This window comes from Lithobates pipiens, unplaced genomic scaffold, assembly GCF_037356315.1.
Source record: "Lithobates pipiens isolate NorthernLeopardFrog02 unplaced genomic scaffold, aLitPip1_a1.2 Scaffold_28, whole genome shotgun sequence".
In the NCBI taxonomy this organism is placed as follows: Eukaryota; Metazoa; Chordata; class Amphibia; order Anura; family Ranidae; genus Lithobates; species Lithobates pipiens.
The window spans coordinates 188,238,094-188,252,281 of record NW_027507789.1 but is presented as its reverse complement, the minus strand read 5'-3'; the positions used below and the strand labels follow the sequence as shown (position 1 = coordinate 188,252,281).

Here is a 14,188-nt window from a genome sequence, read left to right as displayed (position 1 = left end):
ACACTCACTACTTTACATTGTAGCAAAGTGTCATTTCCTCAGTGTTGTCACATGAAAAGATAGAATAAAATATTTACAAAAACGTGAGGGGTGTACTCACTTTTGAGAGTGTGTGTGTGTATATAAAAAGTTTTTTTTTTTACGCTGCTCTCCTGGACACAAATCTCCTGGAATGTAGCACTTATCATACATAGACTAACCCTCCCGGTAGGTTAGAAGTGTCTGCGCATCGCTCCCCATCAGTGCACCGGCTTGTCAATCACTCTGTAGCCTAGGCTCACCGGAGGAAAGCTCCGCCCTCTCGCTACACACCTTGCCAGGACAGCCAGTCACAATAAGGGTGTGTCCGCTCCCAGCCAATGAAGGACAAGGTGTTTCCTGTCTCTTTAAACTGTTAGCGGCGATCCGCGGACCAGTGATCAGCTCCCGGGAGAGAGAGATGAGGAGCAGAGCCGGGTCTGCACCATGCCAGCCGGCCTCCGCCTATCCCTGGCCGCCCTGTGCCTGCACCTCCTGCTCGTCACGGTCCTGCTGCTGCCTGCCGATGCCTACTTCGGGTCAGAGATCTTATTTCACCTTCTTCTACTCTATGTCCAGTGTACATTGATCACTGCGGATTTCTCATGTAGTTATTGGATTATGTGAGGACAGGCTGGGGCGGTGTGAACACTGTATGTACTAACAAGTGCTGGAGTGATTGTATGTACTCTGTACAAGGATCTTCTCTATTACCTCCTATACGCATAGTGTATGGGCGATGTGATCATTGACTGCTCTGATCACCGCTCATCCCTCATCTCCATCCCCTCTTCTCATCCCTCCATCTTCACCCTCTCTTCTCATCCCTCCATCTTCACCCTCTCTTTTCATCCCTCCATCTTCACCCTCTCTTTTCATCCCTCCATCTTCATTCTCTCTTCTCATCCCTCCATCTTCATCCTCTCTTCTCATCCCTCCATCTTCATCCTCTCTTCTCATCCCTCCATCTTCATCCTCTCTTCTCATCCTCTCTCAGATCTCCTCATTCCTTGTCCTCTGTGCACTTCATAGTATCTGTCATCATCCTTCTATATTGTAGCTGCGATCAAACACACCAAAGACATATTTAATAGTAAAACCAGATTATCCTAGTTGGGGGATTATGTTGCACTCTTTCATTTACTGTCACATGGCAAACAATGGTGATCATATGAAATGATAAAAAAAAAAAAAAAAGCACCGAACAGATTTCCAACAAATAGTAGTTTTCATTAACAAAGACATCGGTGTACACAAAGAATAGAAAATCACAGATCTGGACTTCAATCAAGGTATGGCTAGAACTAAGGCAACAGTCTACAAAAGTGATTGAGTATGTATAGAGCAGTTCAGAAAAGAGAGGAAAAAACAAAAACAGAGAATACTAAAAGGGTTCTGAACATTCTAGAAATGGCTACAAAAAAGAGTTACTAATGATGGTTAAGGGCACTTTTAGAAAGTCAGATGTTTTCCATAGGATTATATTTAATCTTAGATCGTTTCAATAATAAAAAAACAAAAACAAATTTCCACAGTTTTTTCAACAATATACAAATTTATTTATACCAACATAAAATGTTTTCTTTGTAAAGTATTTGATGGTATGTAAAGGTGATTGGACCACATTTATTTTGTATAGGTGGAACATAAAAAGTCCATGCAATCATTTTTTTCCCCTATACTGCAAACTATAGAAAAGACATAATTTATATTCATAACTTTTATTTTTTAAGTGTTGTACAATGTTAGCCTTCAACTAATGCAGAAAGTTTGGTTTACTGACTTGTCAATAAAGATGCAAGCTTTTGGAATAACTTACATCGTATATATATATACACACACACACATACATGTATGTATGTATATATACATACCTTTACAACAGCCAGATACACTTACAGTCACTTTTGTAGTTGTAAAAGGACAGGAAATTAATAAAAAAAAAAAAAAAGTTATATATATATATATATATATATAAAAATATGGAGGGCAGATCTCTGTAAAGCATGCACAAGTCATAGGAAAACTATAAGTATTTCATATAGTCATCATCTACTTAGTGGGCTATTCAGTGGGTTGTAGCTTACCTTTCTCCAGGTAACACCACCAGCACTGCACCCCACCAATGAATACATTTTCGGGGTATATTTATAAAGCAGAGAATAGGTCATTCACTAAACTCTCAGGTGGATATCATTTACTGTACTTTAAAATACATGCACATTCTCTTGCAGTGAATATTTGGTTTAAACTGTTTTATAAATACGGCCCAAAGTGTTATAAATCTATAATTATTATTTATGATGCATGTAACTACGTTGTCTGGGCGAGAGGAGAAGGAGCATATAGCTCAAGAAATGTATACAGCTACTAAATATTTGGGGTATCAGTCACAGTGACAGATCACTGGGCACAGGCACAGACCACACCTACTCTACAATTTCCAGCGTGATAGGCACAGTGAGGACAAATGTGGCAGGGTATATATGTAAAAAAAAAAAAAAAATTATATATCCTTTTTTCCCCTATAAATGTCCCCCCCCCCCCCATCGAGTACAAGGAAAGGGTTAAGGCCCATTGATACATACCTGTTTTTCATCTTCTTTTCTCACCCTTCTCTCCGGCAGATTTCCCTTTCCTGTTTTCTCACAGTCCGTTCTCTGCCCCCTCCCCGCATATATCTCTTTCTCGCTCAGTATTTGTGTATGGTGATTTGTGCTGAGCTCTCAGACCTTGAAATGAAGATATTTTCTCCAAATATTTACATTCATAAGATCACATAATATGGGTAAACTGCAGGTGATGTCAGGGAGGAACAGATAGATTTATCAGACGAATATACACAATGAACCAGTGACTGATAAAACACAAATCCTTGGTTCCAAAATATATTCAATTACATTCCCAGAGTCATTTGTCTATATAAAGGAATAAAGGTGCCTATACTACAGAGATGGTCTATGATGGAAGTCATTTTCAGAATGTTGATCTAGCCATATTCCACCCAAACCAATTAAACAGCACACATATATTCTCTTTATTTTATACTTGTAGACCTTATTAGACAGAATGCAAGAAAACCTCTGCACAGAACAGGAGGAGTTAGTATTGTTCTTTTAAATGTTAGTCCTGTATAATAAATATACCCATGGATGACATGTTCTATAAGGTCAAGGTTAGAGAGAAGCCTTCAAAAGGTGTAACAGTAGTTTCTATACTATAAAACTGGATTTACCATTATTATTATGCTATACACGTAACTGTACAATCATTAAAAAAAAACCTTTGTTTCGGTTTCCATTTGATCATCGCTTCCAGAATTGGATTGTGGTAATTGTCTTGATCAACAAATGAGCACTTTAAAAAAAAAAAAAAAAAAAAAAAAAAAAGATACCCCATCCTAAAGAAAATCAAGTCAAATGTCCCCAAATTGACTTCTACCTTGTCTTGAAGGATCAAATGAGATAATGAAACCTAAGGATTAATATTTAATCTTTCTATCTATGGCCAGCATAAAAGAAAAAGAGAACTTAAGAAAACATTAGAAATAGTAACCAGGTTGCATTATAGATCAGGCTGTATGATATGTATAAGCAACACTACATATGAACAAAGTTAAATGGATAGAACTAAAATAGAAAAAAAACAAAAAAAACTTTTAGCCATATTTTTATTTTTTTGATTAAGGGTAGGTTTTATATTAGTTATGGATTCCCTATAATTATATTTATCAAACATTTATTAGGGCTCCAATCAAAGGGAATTGGTCACATTGCTCCTAGTCTAATATGTGATGTAATATTAATAACCATTTGCAGTATTATAACCAGTGGGCATACACTCACCGGATCATTCACAGTCATGATGCGAGGTGACCAACCATCTAACTGCCTGGCCAAGTAAAGATCTGTGTTCCTGCCTGTGATAGTGAAATGTGGAGGCACCCCTGGACTCAGGATTTTACCATTTGGGGTTGATTTACTAAAACTGGAGAGCGCAAAATATGGTGCACCTGAGCATGGTAACCAATCAGTTTCTAACTTCTAACCGAATGGTTTCTGTGAAGAGCCGCACCAGATTTTGCACTTTCCAGCTTTAATAAATCAACCCCAATGTGCCATGGTTTTGTTTGCAGCATTTCTTTTAAAACAAGGACTACAAGAAAAAAAATGAGAGAGAGAGAGAGAAAGAAACAGAGAGAGAAAAAAAAAAGTAGAGAAAAAAAGAGAGAGAGAGGACAAAAAAAGAAGAGGGAGAGAGAGCTAAAAAAAAACAAGAGAAAAAAAGCGAGAGAGAGAGAGAGAGAGAGAGACAAAGCGCAAGAGAAAAGAGAGCAAAAGAGAAAAGAGAGAAAGGGAAAGAAAGAGAAAAAGAGCAAGGGCAAATAAGAGAAAAATATTTTTAATTCTATATATTGTTAAACAGCATATCTAATGCATTCTATAATACAGATATATGTTATAGGTGCATAGAGCTTTAACAAAAAAGAAAACAGTTTGATGACCTGTCCTAGGTCAACAAGGTTTACGAAAAAATAATTTTTAACGTAAATTTAAATCATTTTTCAAAAATTAACTTTTTTTTTTTTTTTTTTAATAAGCTATTATGCAGACAGGTCCATGCAAGGCCATGGTAGACTCCAACCAGAAAACTAAAAAAATACATTTGATATTAAAGACCTAGTTTGTAAATACAGATATTTTTGTTTTGGTTACTAGCTAGTTTAATGTGTATACTAATTTTTAAAATTGGAAACTGTAAAGTTCCACAAAGTGAATTGATGCTGCCTTCACTAGACTCATGCATGGTATGGACATTAACGTTCGCTTTAGATGCATTTTATATGCCCTTTAATCACTTTATAGTACCTACAAAACTGACCTGAAGAGAGATAAGTAAATAGCTTTGCAAACTGGAGTAATTCAGGGAATTCATATATTTTTTTTGTCTGGATATCGCATATAGATTTACCATGGACATTCAAACTTTCAGTCGTCAAAAAAGATACGATTTTCAAAATATGTTTGCTTTTCTATATCTCGATAGATATAAAGCAGGGGATACCATTTTTGGAATGCATGTCGGCATTTTTTAATTTGGTGTCAACCAAGTTTATTTTTTATTAGGGACTGCATGTTTGTATGCAAATGAACTTAAATTAAAGCATTAAAAAAATATATAATAAAAGAAAATAATCATAGTATGCAAAAAAAAATAATACATTACAATTGTGTGGAATAATCATATACTGTAAATCTGATTATGATACAGGTCAGAGAAAAATAAAAACAAGAATGTATGAGCAGTTAGTATTTAGAAAATCGAAGGAAATAAAAAAACAGACAGTATGTAATAATGTGCCAATGCCCAGTGGTATTTTCACATACAAAAGACCACTAAATGCTTTTTACGACAGTCACTTTAAGTAGCTTAGTACAGGAGGAGGCACCCCGCTAGAATAAATTAAAAGCGTTTATTGCCCTATGCTTGTGTAATAAACAATTCACTAGTGTCTATGCCATGTGTATATTTGGTAAGCCATAGCTGCGCATTAAATTAATTGATTTAGAAGTCAAACACATTGTACACATCACAATTATTTTTACCTACTCCTAAAAATGAAAAAGTGGAATGTGATTGGTTGTTATGAGCTTCTATACATTGGCTGAAAAGCTCATACACATTACATCTAAAATACTCACTGTACTGGTATAAATATGATTAAAATGGGCTACAAATCATTAACTGGAAACTATATATGGAAGGCTGGAATATAACTTGAGTTCTTCCTTCATTTAATGGTGGTAAGGAGTGTGGCTATATCATGCAGTCTGTACAATTGTCACCCTGAGTGACTTTTTACTTACATATTAATTATTACATTATGTAGTCTTGATTTTACAAATAAAATGGAAGGTTCCTAAAATCTTGCCCATCAGGTAGCCAATATATGTGCCACCTTTAAATATTTAAAAACTTTCCTACTCTGAAAAATGCATGCATGAAAAGTTTTATATTATTTATAGTATATAATTGTATCATGTACTCATCTTTACATATTTAGTTACTATTTTATTTAAATGTGTGTTTTGTTTATATTTTATTATTGTTAATACCAGGACCTGAGTACCTTATTTAGTCACCTTTCATGTATAACATTGTTCTGGAATGACTATAAAAATATACCTTATACTTATGCTTTTCTTGTCCTTTGCCTATACAGACTAACAAGCAAGGAGTCCCTCTCTCACTACACATCACCATCTGCTGCGACTGGTAGCATCCACAGCCGACCTCACCTAAAACAGTGCGATCTACTGCCTTTGACCCGCCGCCAAAGGAGACTGTGCAGGAAGGAACCTGGCCTGGCAGAGGCGCTAAAGGAAGCTGTACGACTGGGCATTGTGGAGTGCCAATTCCAGCTGCGCAGCGAACGCTGGAACTGCAGCCTGCAGGGAAGAGGGGGTCTCCTGAAAAGAGGTAAGGCAGTTGGGCCAAGAATAGCTCCTTTACAGGAAAATGAGGATGAGAATAATAATAGGAAATGCAAGATAGATTTGCTCAAAAGTAAGGAGCCAATCCTAACAGGGCAGGTTACGTTGTCTAGTGCAAGGTTTCTCAACCAGCGTTCCTCCAGAGGTTTCTAGGGGTTCCTTGAGCAATGAGCAATTCCTGCCTCTCAGATAAGTTCCCACTGACACCAATGAGCTTTTTAACAATCTGCAAGGAGCATTTTTCTCACTGACAATCACACCAATATATCATGAGTTGTAGATATAGTAATTATTAGCAGGGGTTCCCTGAGACCAGAAAGTTATTTCAAGAGTTCACCTGTGTTGAAAATGTTGAGCAAGGCTGGTCTAGTGGAATCTGGCCTAAGAAGTGGATATGGATGACATCTACTCCCTAGCTTTATCTCTAATAATGTGGGGATCATTCTGAGTTTAGCAGTAATGATAGTGGTGGACATTCCCTGTATGCAGGGGAGTTTATTGTGGCCTAAAGAGTAGGTATAGATGAAGCTTTATCAGTAAACGTGGTGGTCACAAGTTTATCAGGGATTGCTTGTGGTGCTGCTTACTTGGTTGTTGCTTTGGTTGTTAACCCTTTGGTTTATTAGCCTGCAAAGCAGCCCCGTTAGACTGGTACTCCACGGTTTCATTAGTAACATTGACAAGAAAAGGGTTAATGATCTTCACGTAGTTTAATCATTTACTATCTGGGTATTATATTAACCGCTTGCTGACCATATCACTTAGATATACAGCGGCAAGGCTGCTCTACTGTGCTGGATCACGTACCTAGTACGTGAGCCAGCACTTTTGGGTTGGGGGTGTGCAGGTGCGCTCCCGCCGGCCCGCTCCCACTGTGATTATTCACAGCGAGAACCACGGGCTCAATGTCCACCAGCACCCACCGATCCTTCGGTACAGAGTCTTCCTATGTAAACAAGGCAAATTGCCATTCTATCAGTAGGGAAGGCATTGATCCTGTGTTCCTGCAAAGTAGGGACGCGGATCCATGCCTTCTCCTAGTAAAGCACCCCCCACAGTTTAGTAAAACACAGGCTAGGCACACATTTAACCCTTTGATCGCCCCTGATGTTAACCCCTTCTTTGCCAGTCTCATTAGTACAGTGATAGGGCATATTTTTAGCACTGATCACTGCATTAGTGTTACTGGTTCCCAAAAAGTGTCAGTGTCCCGACTGTACACCACAATATTGCAGCCCCACTAGAAGTCACTGATCGCCGCCATTACTAGTAAAAAAAAAAAATAACGGAAAAAAAAAATATCTCATAGTTTGTAGTAGACACTAACTTTAGCGCAAACCGATCAATATACGCCTAGTAGGACTTTTTTTAACCACAAATATGTAGCAGAATACATTTTGGCCTAAACTGATGACTAAATTAGATTCTTTACATTATTTTATTGGATGTTATATAGCAGAAAGCAAAAAATATTGCTTTTTTTTCCCCAAAATTGACAGGTTTTTTTAGTTTATTGCGCAAAAAATAAAAACTGCAGTGGTGAACAAATACCACCAAAAAGCTCTATTTGTGGGGGGGAAAAAAAAGGATAAAAATTGGGTACAGTGACATTAACAGCGCAAATGTCAGTTAATTGCTTGCCGCCCGCCCACCGTCAAATGATGGAGGGATAGTACGGCTCCCATTCTGGGAGGACGTCCTATGATGGCGCCCCAAAATGGCCACTATCTCGCACCCGCGGGGGCACGCAGCGTGGCGATCGTGGCTGCGCCATGTTGCTAAAACATGGTGCAACCCTGATCTCTGTAAAGCGCCGCAGCAGCAGCTCTTTAACCATGTGATCGGCTGTGTGCAATCACAGCCGGTCACATGTAAATACGGAAGTGCCGTGAATCGGCTCTTCTCACCTAACACTGACAGAGTGTGTGATGATCAGTGGCAAATCACATTTAATATTAATATTTTACAGACTTCTAAAGATAATAATAATAGAAATCCATAAATTTGTTCTCTCCTCAGGATTTAAAGAGACGGCATTCCTGTATGCAGTGTCGGCCGCAGCACTGACTCACTCGCTGGCCAAGGCCTGCAGCGGAGGAAAGATGGAGCGCTGTACATGTGATGACTCTCCCGGCCTAGAGAGTCAGCGGGCTTGGCAGTGGGGGGTGTGCGGGGATAACCTGCGACACAGCACGCGCTTTCTGCAGAACTTTTTGGGACAAAAAAAGGGGGGAAGAGACACAAGAGCCAAAGTGGACTTACACAATACTCACACAGGCATTAAGGTGAGTGCAGAACAATCAGCAAAACACCCTGTCCTAAAATTTGTAAACACAAAGGTGGTTTGGCAGTGTATAAAACAAAGTAGGAAGAAGACAGACAAGTACTTTACATATCCAGTTGTATAGTTCTAAAATAAATGTCTCCCTATACACATCTGTTCAACAAATGCATTAGAGGATGTACGACAGAAACTTGTTTGAATTTTAGTTTACAGATGGCACAAGTCGTCATAATCCAAAACTACAAAAACAAAAACATCATATAGAATAAATGTTTTTTTATTTAGAATACAGGCAGAACATGGCAGCCAAAGTGGTTCATTCTGTTTCACGTTTGCATTCTAATTAAGACCAGAAGTATTATGCTTCATGTACCTCAGCTGGCTGTATATATCCAGTGACTGCAAATGTGGTCCAAACCTCTTGCATTTTTGGCTTTCAATTGCTTGTAAAACACTAGGAATAGTTCATTAGCTGGGTTATAATGGAATGAGCTCTGCTGTTTATAATGAAGATAAAGATGATCGGAAAGATTATAAGAAAGGCATATACCTAAGAGGGCCAATGTACCTGCACATGTTATGCCGCGTACACACGGTTGGAATTTCAGCCAGCAAAAGACCAATGAGCGCTTTTCGTCGGAAAATGCGACCGTGTGTATGCTCCATTGGAATTTTGCTGGCCAAATTTCAGCCAGCAAAAGATTGAAAAAGCAGGTTCTCAATTTTCCAGACAAAAAAAGTTTTTTCCCCCCGACATTAGCGCATTAGCGCAGAACTACTCCTCGTATAGGGAATTGTAGGTTTAGGAGATATTACCAGCACCTACAGGTAAGCCTTAATCTAGGGATTAAAAGTGCTGAATCTGAGTCCTATTCAATTGACTATTATTGACAAGCAGTTTTAGCACTCTTGACTGAAAATATGACTGTTTTTTGATCAGATTCTGATTTTTTTTTCCCTCCCCATTTGTTCATTCTTAGGCTGTAAAGAGTGGATTAAAGACAACGTGCAAGTGTCATGGAGTTTCTGGGTCATGTGCAGTACGCACCTGCTGGAAACAGCTTTCCCCATTCCACGAGACAGGAGCTCTGCTCAAAGCAAAGTATGACAATGCCGTCAAAGTCCTGGGAGCAACAAATGAGGCAGTTGGGGGCCACGAGTCCCTAGGACATTCGTTTGCCGGTCGTGCTATTCGCTCTACAGATCTTGTTTATTTAGAGGACTCTCCAAGCTTCTGCCGTACCAGTCGCTTTTCTCCTGGGACTTCAGGCAGAGTGTGCTCAAGAGAGACCACATGTGACAGTCTGTGTTGTGGTAGAGGGTACAACACCCAAAGCCGAATGGTCACTTTTTCATGCCACTGTCAAGTACACTGGTGCTGCCATGTGGAGTGTCAGAAGTGCGTTCAGCAGCAGGACACCTATACATGCAAACAATAATGGCAACATGAACTATACGAAGAATAATGAACTACAAAAGGGGCTCCTTCTGTCTCTTATCCATGAGACTAAATTGTGCACATTAAGTAAAGGAACTGAACTGATGAACTGATGAAAAAATACTGGATGGTGTCATGGATCTCAATACTTTGACATGGGGTATACTTCATTCAATGTTCTACTATATTTTAAATTATAACTATGCAGAGATATTTATTCCACACGCCAAACAGCCACTGCCTCTTAAATAGACTTTTGAGCACTGCCCAAAATATGCTGCAACATTTGATGTCAGCTTTGCAATTAACTTTCATCCTTGGTAATTTGCATTGATTCATTTGCTTAATCAGTAGCATTTAATACTAGTCACGTGATTGGTTATACCTAATCGGGAGCATCTAAAGCCAGTCACATGATTGGTTAAAATCACAATTATTCTCAATAATGGCTGCACATGGCCACAGATTTAATTTCTACCTGCAAATAACTTAACCATAACCACAAAAAGAAAAATCCTAATTTCTGTAGAAGGACCAAGGACGCTACATTTTCTGTACATAAATGTTTTAATTTACTTGTTTTGTAGAGATGTACAAATGCTGATGTCACCATATGCCGCTGCACTCACCAACTGTAAATATAAGCAGATTTGAATCTCTATGGTGACTGCGTGTGTCAAGATATATGGTCATGTCTCAAAACCCAAGATGTAATGCAAGAGGCCACCATCAATCTGTATTTTATTATAAGCATGCAAATGTATACTGATACAAGCAGTCTTCATCGAGATAAAGTGAAATATTTGATGATCATCATTGGAGGGATAAATTCTATGACAAAGCTTCATGCCCTGCCTTTCCCACATTTGCCCTTGATCTGTCTTGACCACTGACCATAAATAATTCAGAATGTCTTCTGATAATGAGAACTGTTTTAGAGTATGCCAATAGCAAGTGTTGATCTAAAGCAACTGTCCTCAGACAAAGGCTTAAAGTGATTGTAAAGTCTTGGTTTATTTTAGATAAAAATAACAAATATGTTATACTTGCCTGCCCTGTGCAGTGGATTTGAACAGAGAATCCCCGATCCTCCTCTTCTCGGGTCCCTCTTCAGTGCTTCTGGCCCCTCCCTCCTGTTGAGTGACCCACAGCAAGTAGCTTGCTATAGGGGCACTGAGCCACAACTCCCTGTGTCCTCTCTCTTCTCACTGGCTGACTGACTTTAATGGACAGTAGCGGGAGCCAATGGCGCTGCGCTGCTTTCTCAGCCAATGAGGAGGGGCGTCCCGGGCAGCCGAGACATTCCTACAACATCACTGGATAGAGATGGGCTCAGGTAAGTATTAGGGGAGGCTGAGGGGGGCTGCTGCACACAAATGTTTTTTTTTTATTGCATAGAATGCATTAAGTATAAACAAAAACCTTATGCCTTTACAATCACTTTAAGGCTCGGTACACACTGCAGCGATGCAGGAACCCTGCAAATCCATTGTGGGTTCCCGCATCGCATGTCTCCTGGCAGCAGTTCACACTGCCCTATGAAAACTGCTGGGAGTGTCAATTAAAAGTTAAATGACACCCTCAAATCAGTTCGCATATTGCAGTGTGATCTGCGATCCGATTCTGCTGCAGGCCAAAAAAAAGGGTCATGCGATGCAAATTCAGTCATACTATCTGTGTGGCTGAATTCGCATCGCATGTAATTTGCACTGCAGTGCAAATCGCATGCAATCTCGCACCACGCAGCAGTGTGAAACGGCCCTAAGAGCCACATATGGTTCCTGGCAGCTGCTCAATACCTGTGTATGTGAACATTCTACCACTGTAAAAACCTAAAGAAGCAAAAAGGTTGCCAGTCCCATATATCGGATCATAAATCAGACCTAACTAACTACCGATTCAGTCAAGCTAATCCTTAATATTAATTATCATTTTGTGGGCATAACATAGGACTGTGCAAAGGACTAGGATTACAAGATTGCTTATTTCAGACCAATGAGTAGTTGTATTTAACATAGGACTAAAAGGCACAAGTTTGTGCACACTATTACAGAATAACCCAAAACAATTCTTCCCTCTGATACCAACAATCGGGCACAATTCCTCCCAATGACTGGGTAGATTTCCTCCAACTGACACCAACAATCGGGCACAACTTCTTCCCACGGACGCTGCTAATAAGGTACGATTCCTCCCAGTGACACCAACAATAGGGCACTATTCTTCTCACTGACACCAATGATGGGGTACAACTCATTCCACGATTACAAAAAGTGTACAATTCCCTCAATTATGGGACATTATTCCTCCTACCATTTACAGGAGTATGTATCTATTTTTACTCCAACTTATCACCGAGCCTGGCCATTTTCTACTGCCACTGGCCAAGTCTGTTCCACTTACGGTCCAAAAGACAGAGAACTGGCCCTTTGATTAGAACATCTCATAATTCCAAAGTTAGAGCAGCAACATGCCCCATAATGGTTTATACAATGTTTGCATTTGTAATGATCATGTTAAAAGCCTACTCGTCACATATACAAGGTCATGGATGCCATTTTGTGAGCAGGAATAAAATTAGGTCTATAAATATTCTAAGAACCAGAAAACTGACAGATAAAATGGCTGTCAACTATCGCTGGCACCCCAGATAATTCAAACTGTACTTTCTTTTCCTTCTGTAGCAAGCCCTAACAAATATGTGTGCTTTTTAATAAGGTAATTCAAAGTGCAAATGACTAGTTAACATGTAATAAACCATTGCAGCTAATCAGAATTCAATTTACTGAAGTTTGAGATTGACTAGTTGCTTTGGAGTACTACACTTTGGACAACCTTCGTAAATGAGCCCGATGGGGCCTTAAAACATGCATAATGCAAAATGCTGGGCCCATACCTTCTACCTCATGTGTACAGCAATTAGGAACTGTCACGCATATAAATCTATATATATTTAAGTTATTTAAATCTGCAGTATACTCACTGCATGAAGACACTTCTTGCCTGCTTAGAGATATGTATATAGGTATTGGTAAAGCAATATATTTATATTTTTGCCACTGTGTACATAGAAAACACTGCACTTCAAATGTGTTTATATACTGCTCTGATATATAAATATTTTTTTTTTGTAAAAACCCTTTGCGTGTTTTCTTTGGTTGTTGTAGTACCGTGTATTATGTTGGGATATGTAGTACCTTGTCGCTTGATCCCATAAAATATATCCACAGACACCCTGTCATTTGGAGTCTATGTAGTGAAAGTACTAAGAAACAAAATTGGGAGTTTAGAGGTGCAAATAAAATCAAATCAAATTGATATTACAAATTTCATAGTTTTATTCAACTGCTTGCTGACCAGCCACTTATACTGTGGCAGGTTGGCGCGATCCCACAAGCCATCGTAGCTTTACGTCGGCTCCTTTAAGCGGGATAGCAGACGCTTGCTGCACTCGGGGGGTGCCGATGCTCGTGGCAGACGACCACCGGCCACGAACGATCGTGGGCACGAGAGGCAGAACAGGGACGCGTGTGTGTAAACACACATATCCCTGTTCTGTGAGGAGAGACAGACCGTGAGTTCCTAATAGCTAGGAAGCACGATCTGTCATCTCCTCTAGGTCAGTCCCCTCCCCCTACAGTTAGAACACACACACAGGGAACACAGTTGACCCCTTGATTGCCCCCTAGTGTTAACCCCTTCCCTGCCAGTGACATTTTTACAGTAATCAATGCATTTTTTTAGCACTGATCGATGTATAAATGCCAATGGTCTAAAAAATGTGTCAAAAGTGTCTGATGTGTCCGCCATAATGTCGCAGTCCCAATAAAAAAAAAAAGAAAAAACGCAGATCACTGCCATCACTAGTAAAAAAAAAAAAAAAAATAAGAAAAATGCTATAAATCTATCCCCTATTTTGTAGATGCTATAACTTTTGCGCAAACCAATCAATAT

General features: G+C 39.3%; 1 protein-coding gene across 1 annotated transcript; it reads left to right on the top strand.

Moving 5' to 3' along the window:
• The first annotated feature begins 413 nt into the window (after positions 1–413).
• Positions 414–13,367, top strand: WNT9B (Wnt family member 9B). Its single transcript, XM_077460151.1, has 4 exons — positions 414–557; positions 6,242–6,498; positions 8,532–8,797; positions 9,777–13,367. Exons 1-4 carry the CDS (start codon positions 466–468, stop codon positions 10,233–10,235), a joined length of 1,074 nt encoding a protein of 357 aa, XP_077316277.1. The 5' UTR covers positions 414–465; the 3' UTR covers positions 10,236–13,367.
• Positions 13,368–14,188: the final 821 nt, after the last annotated feature.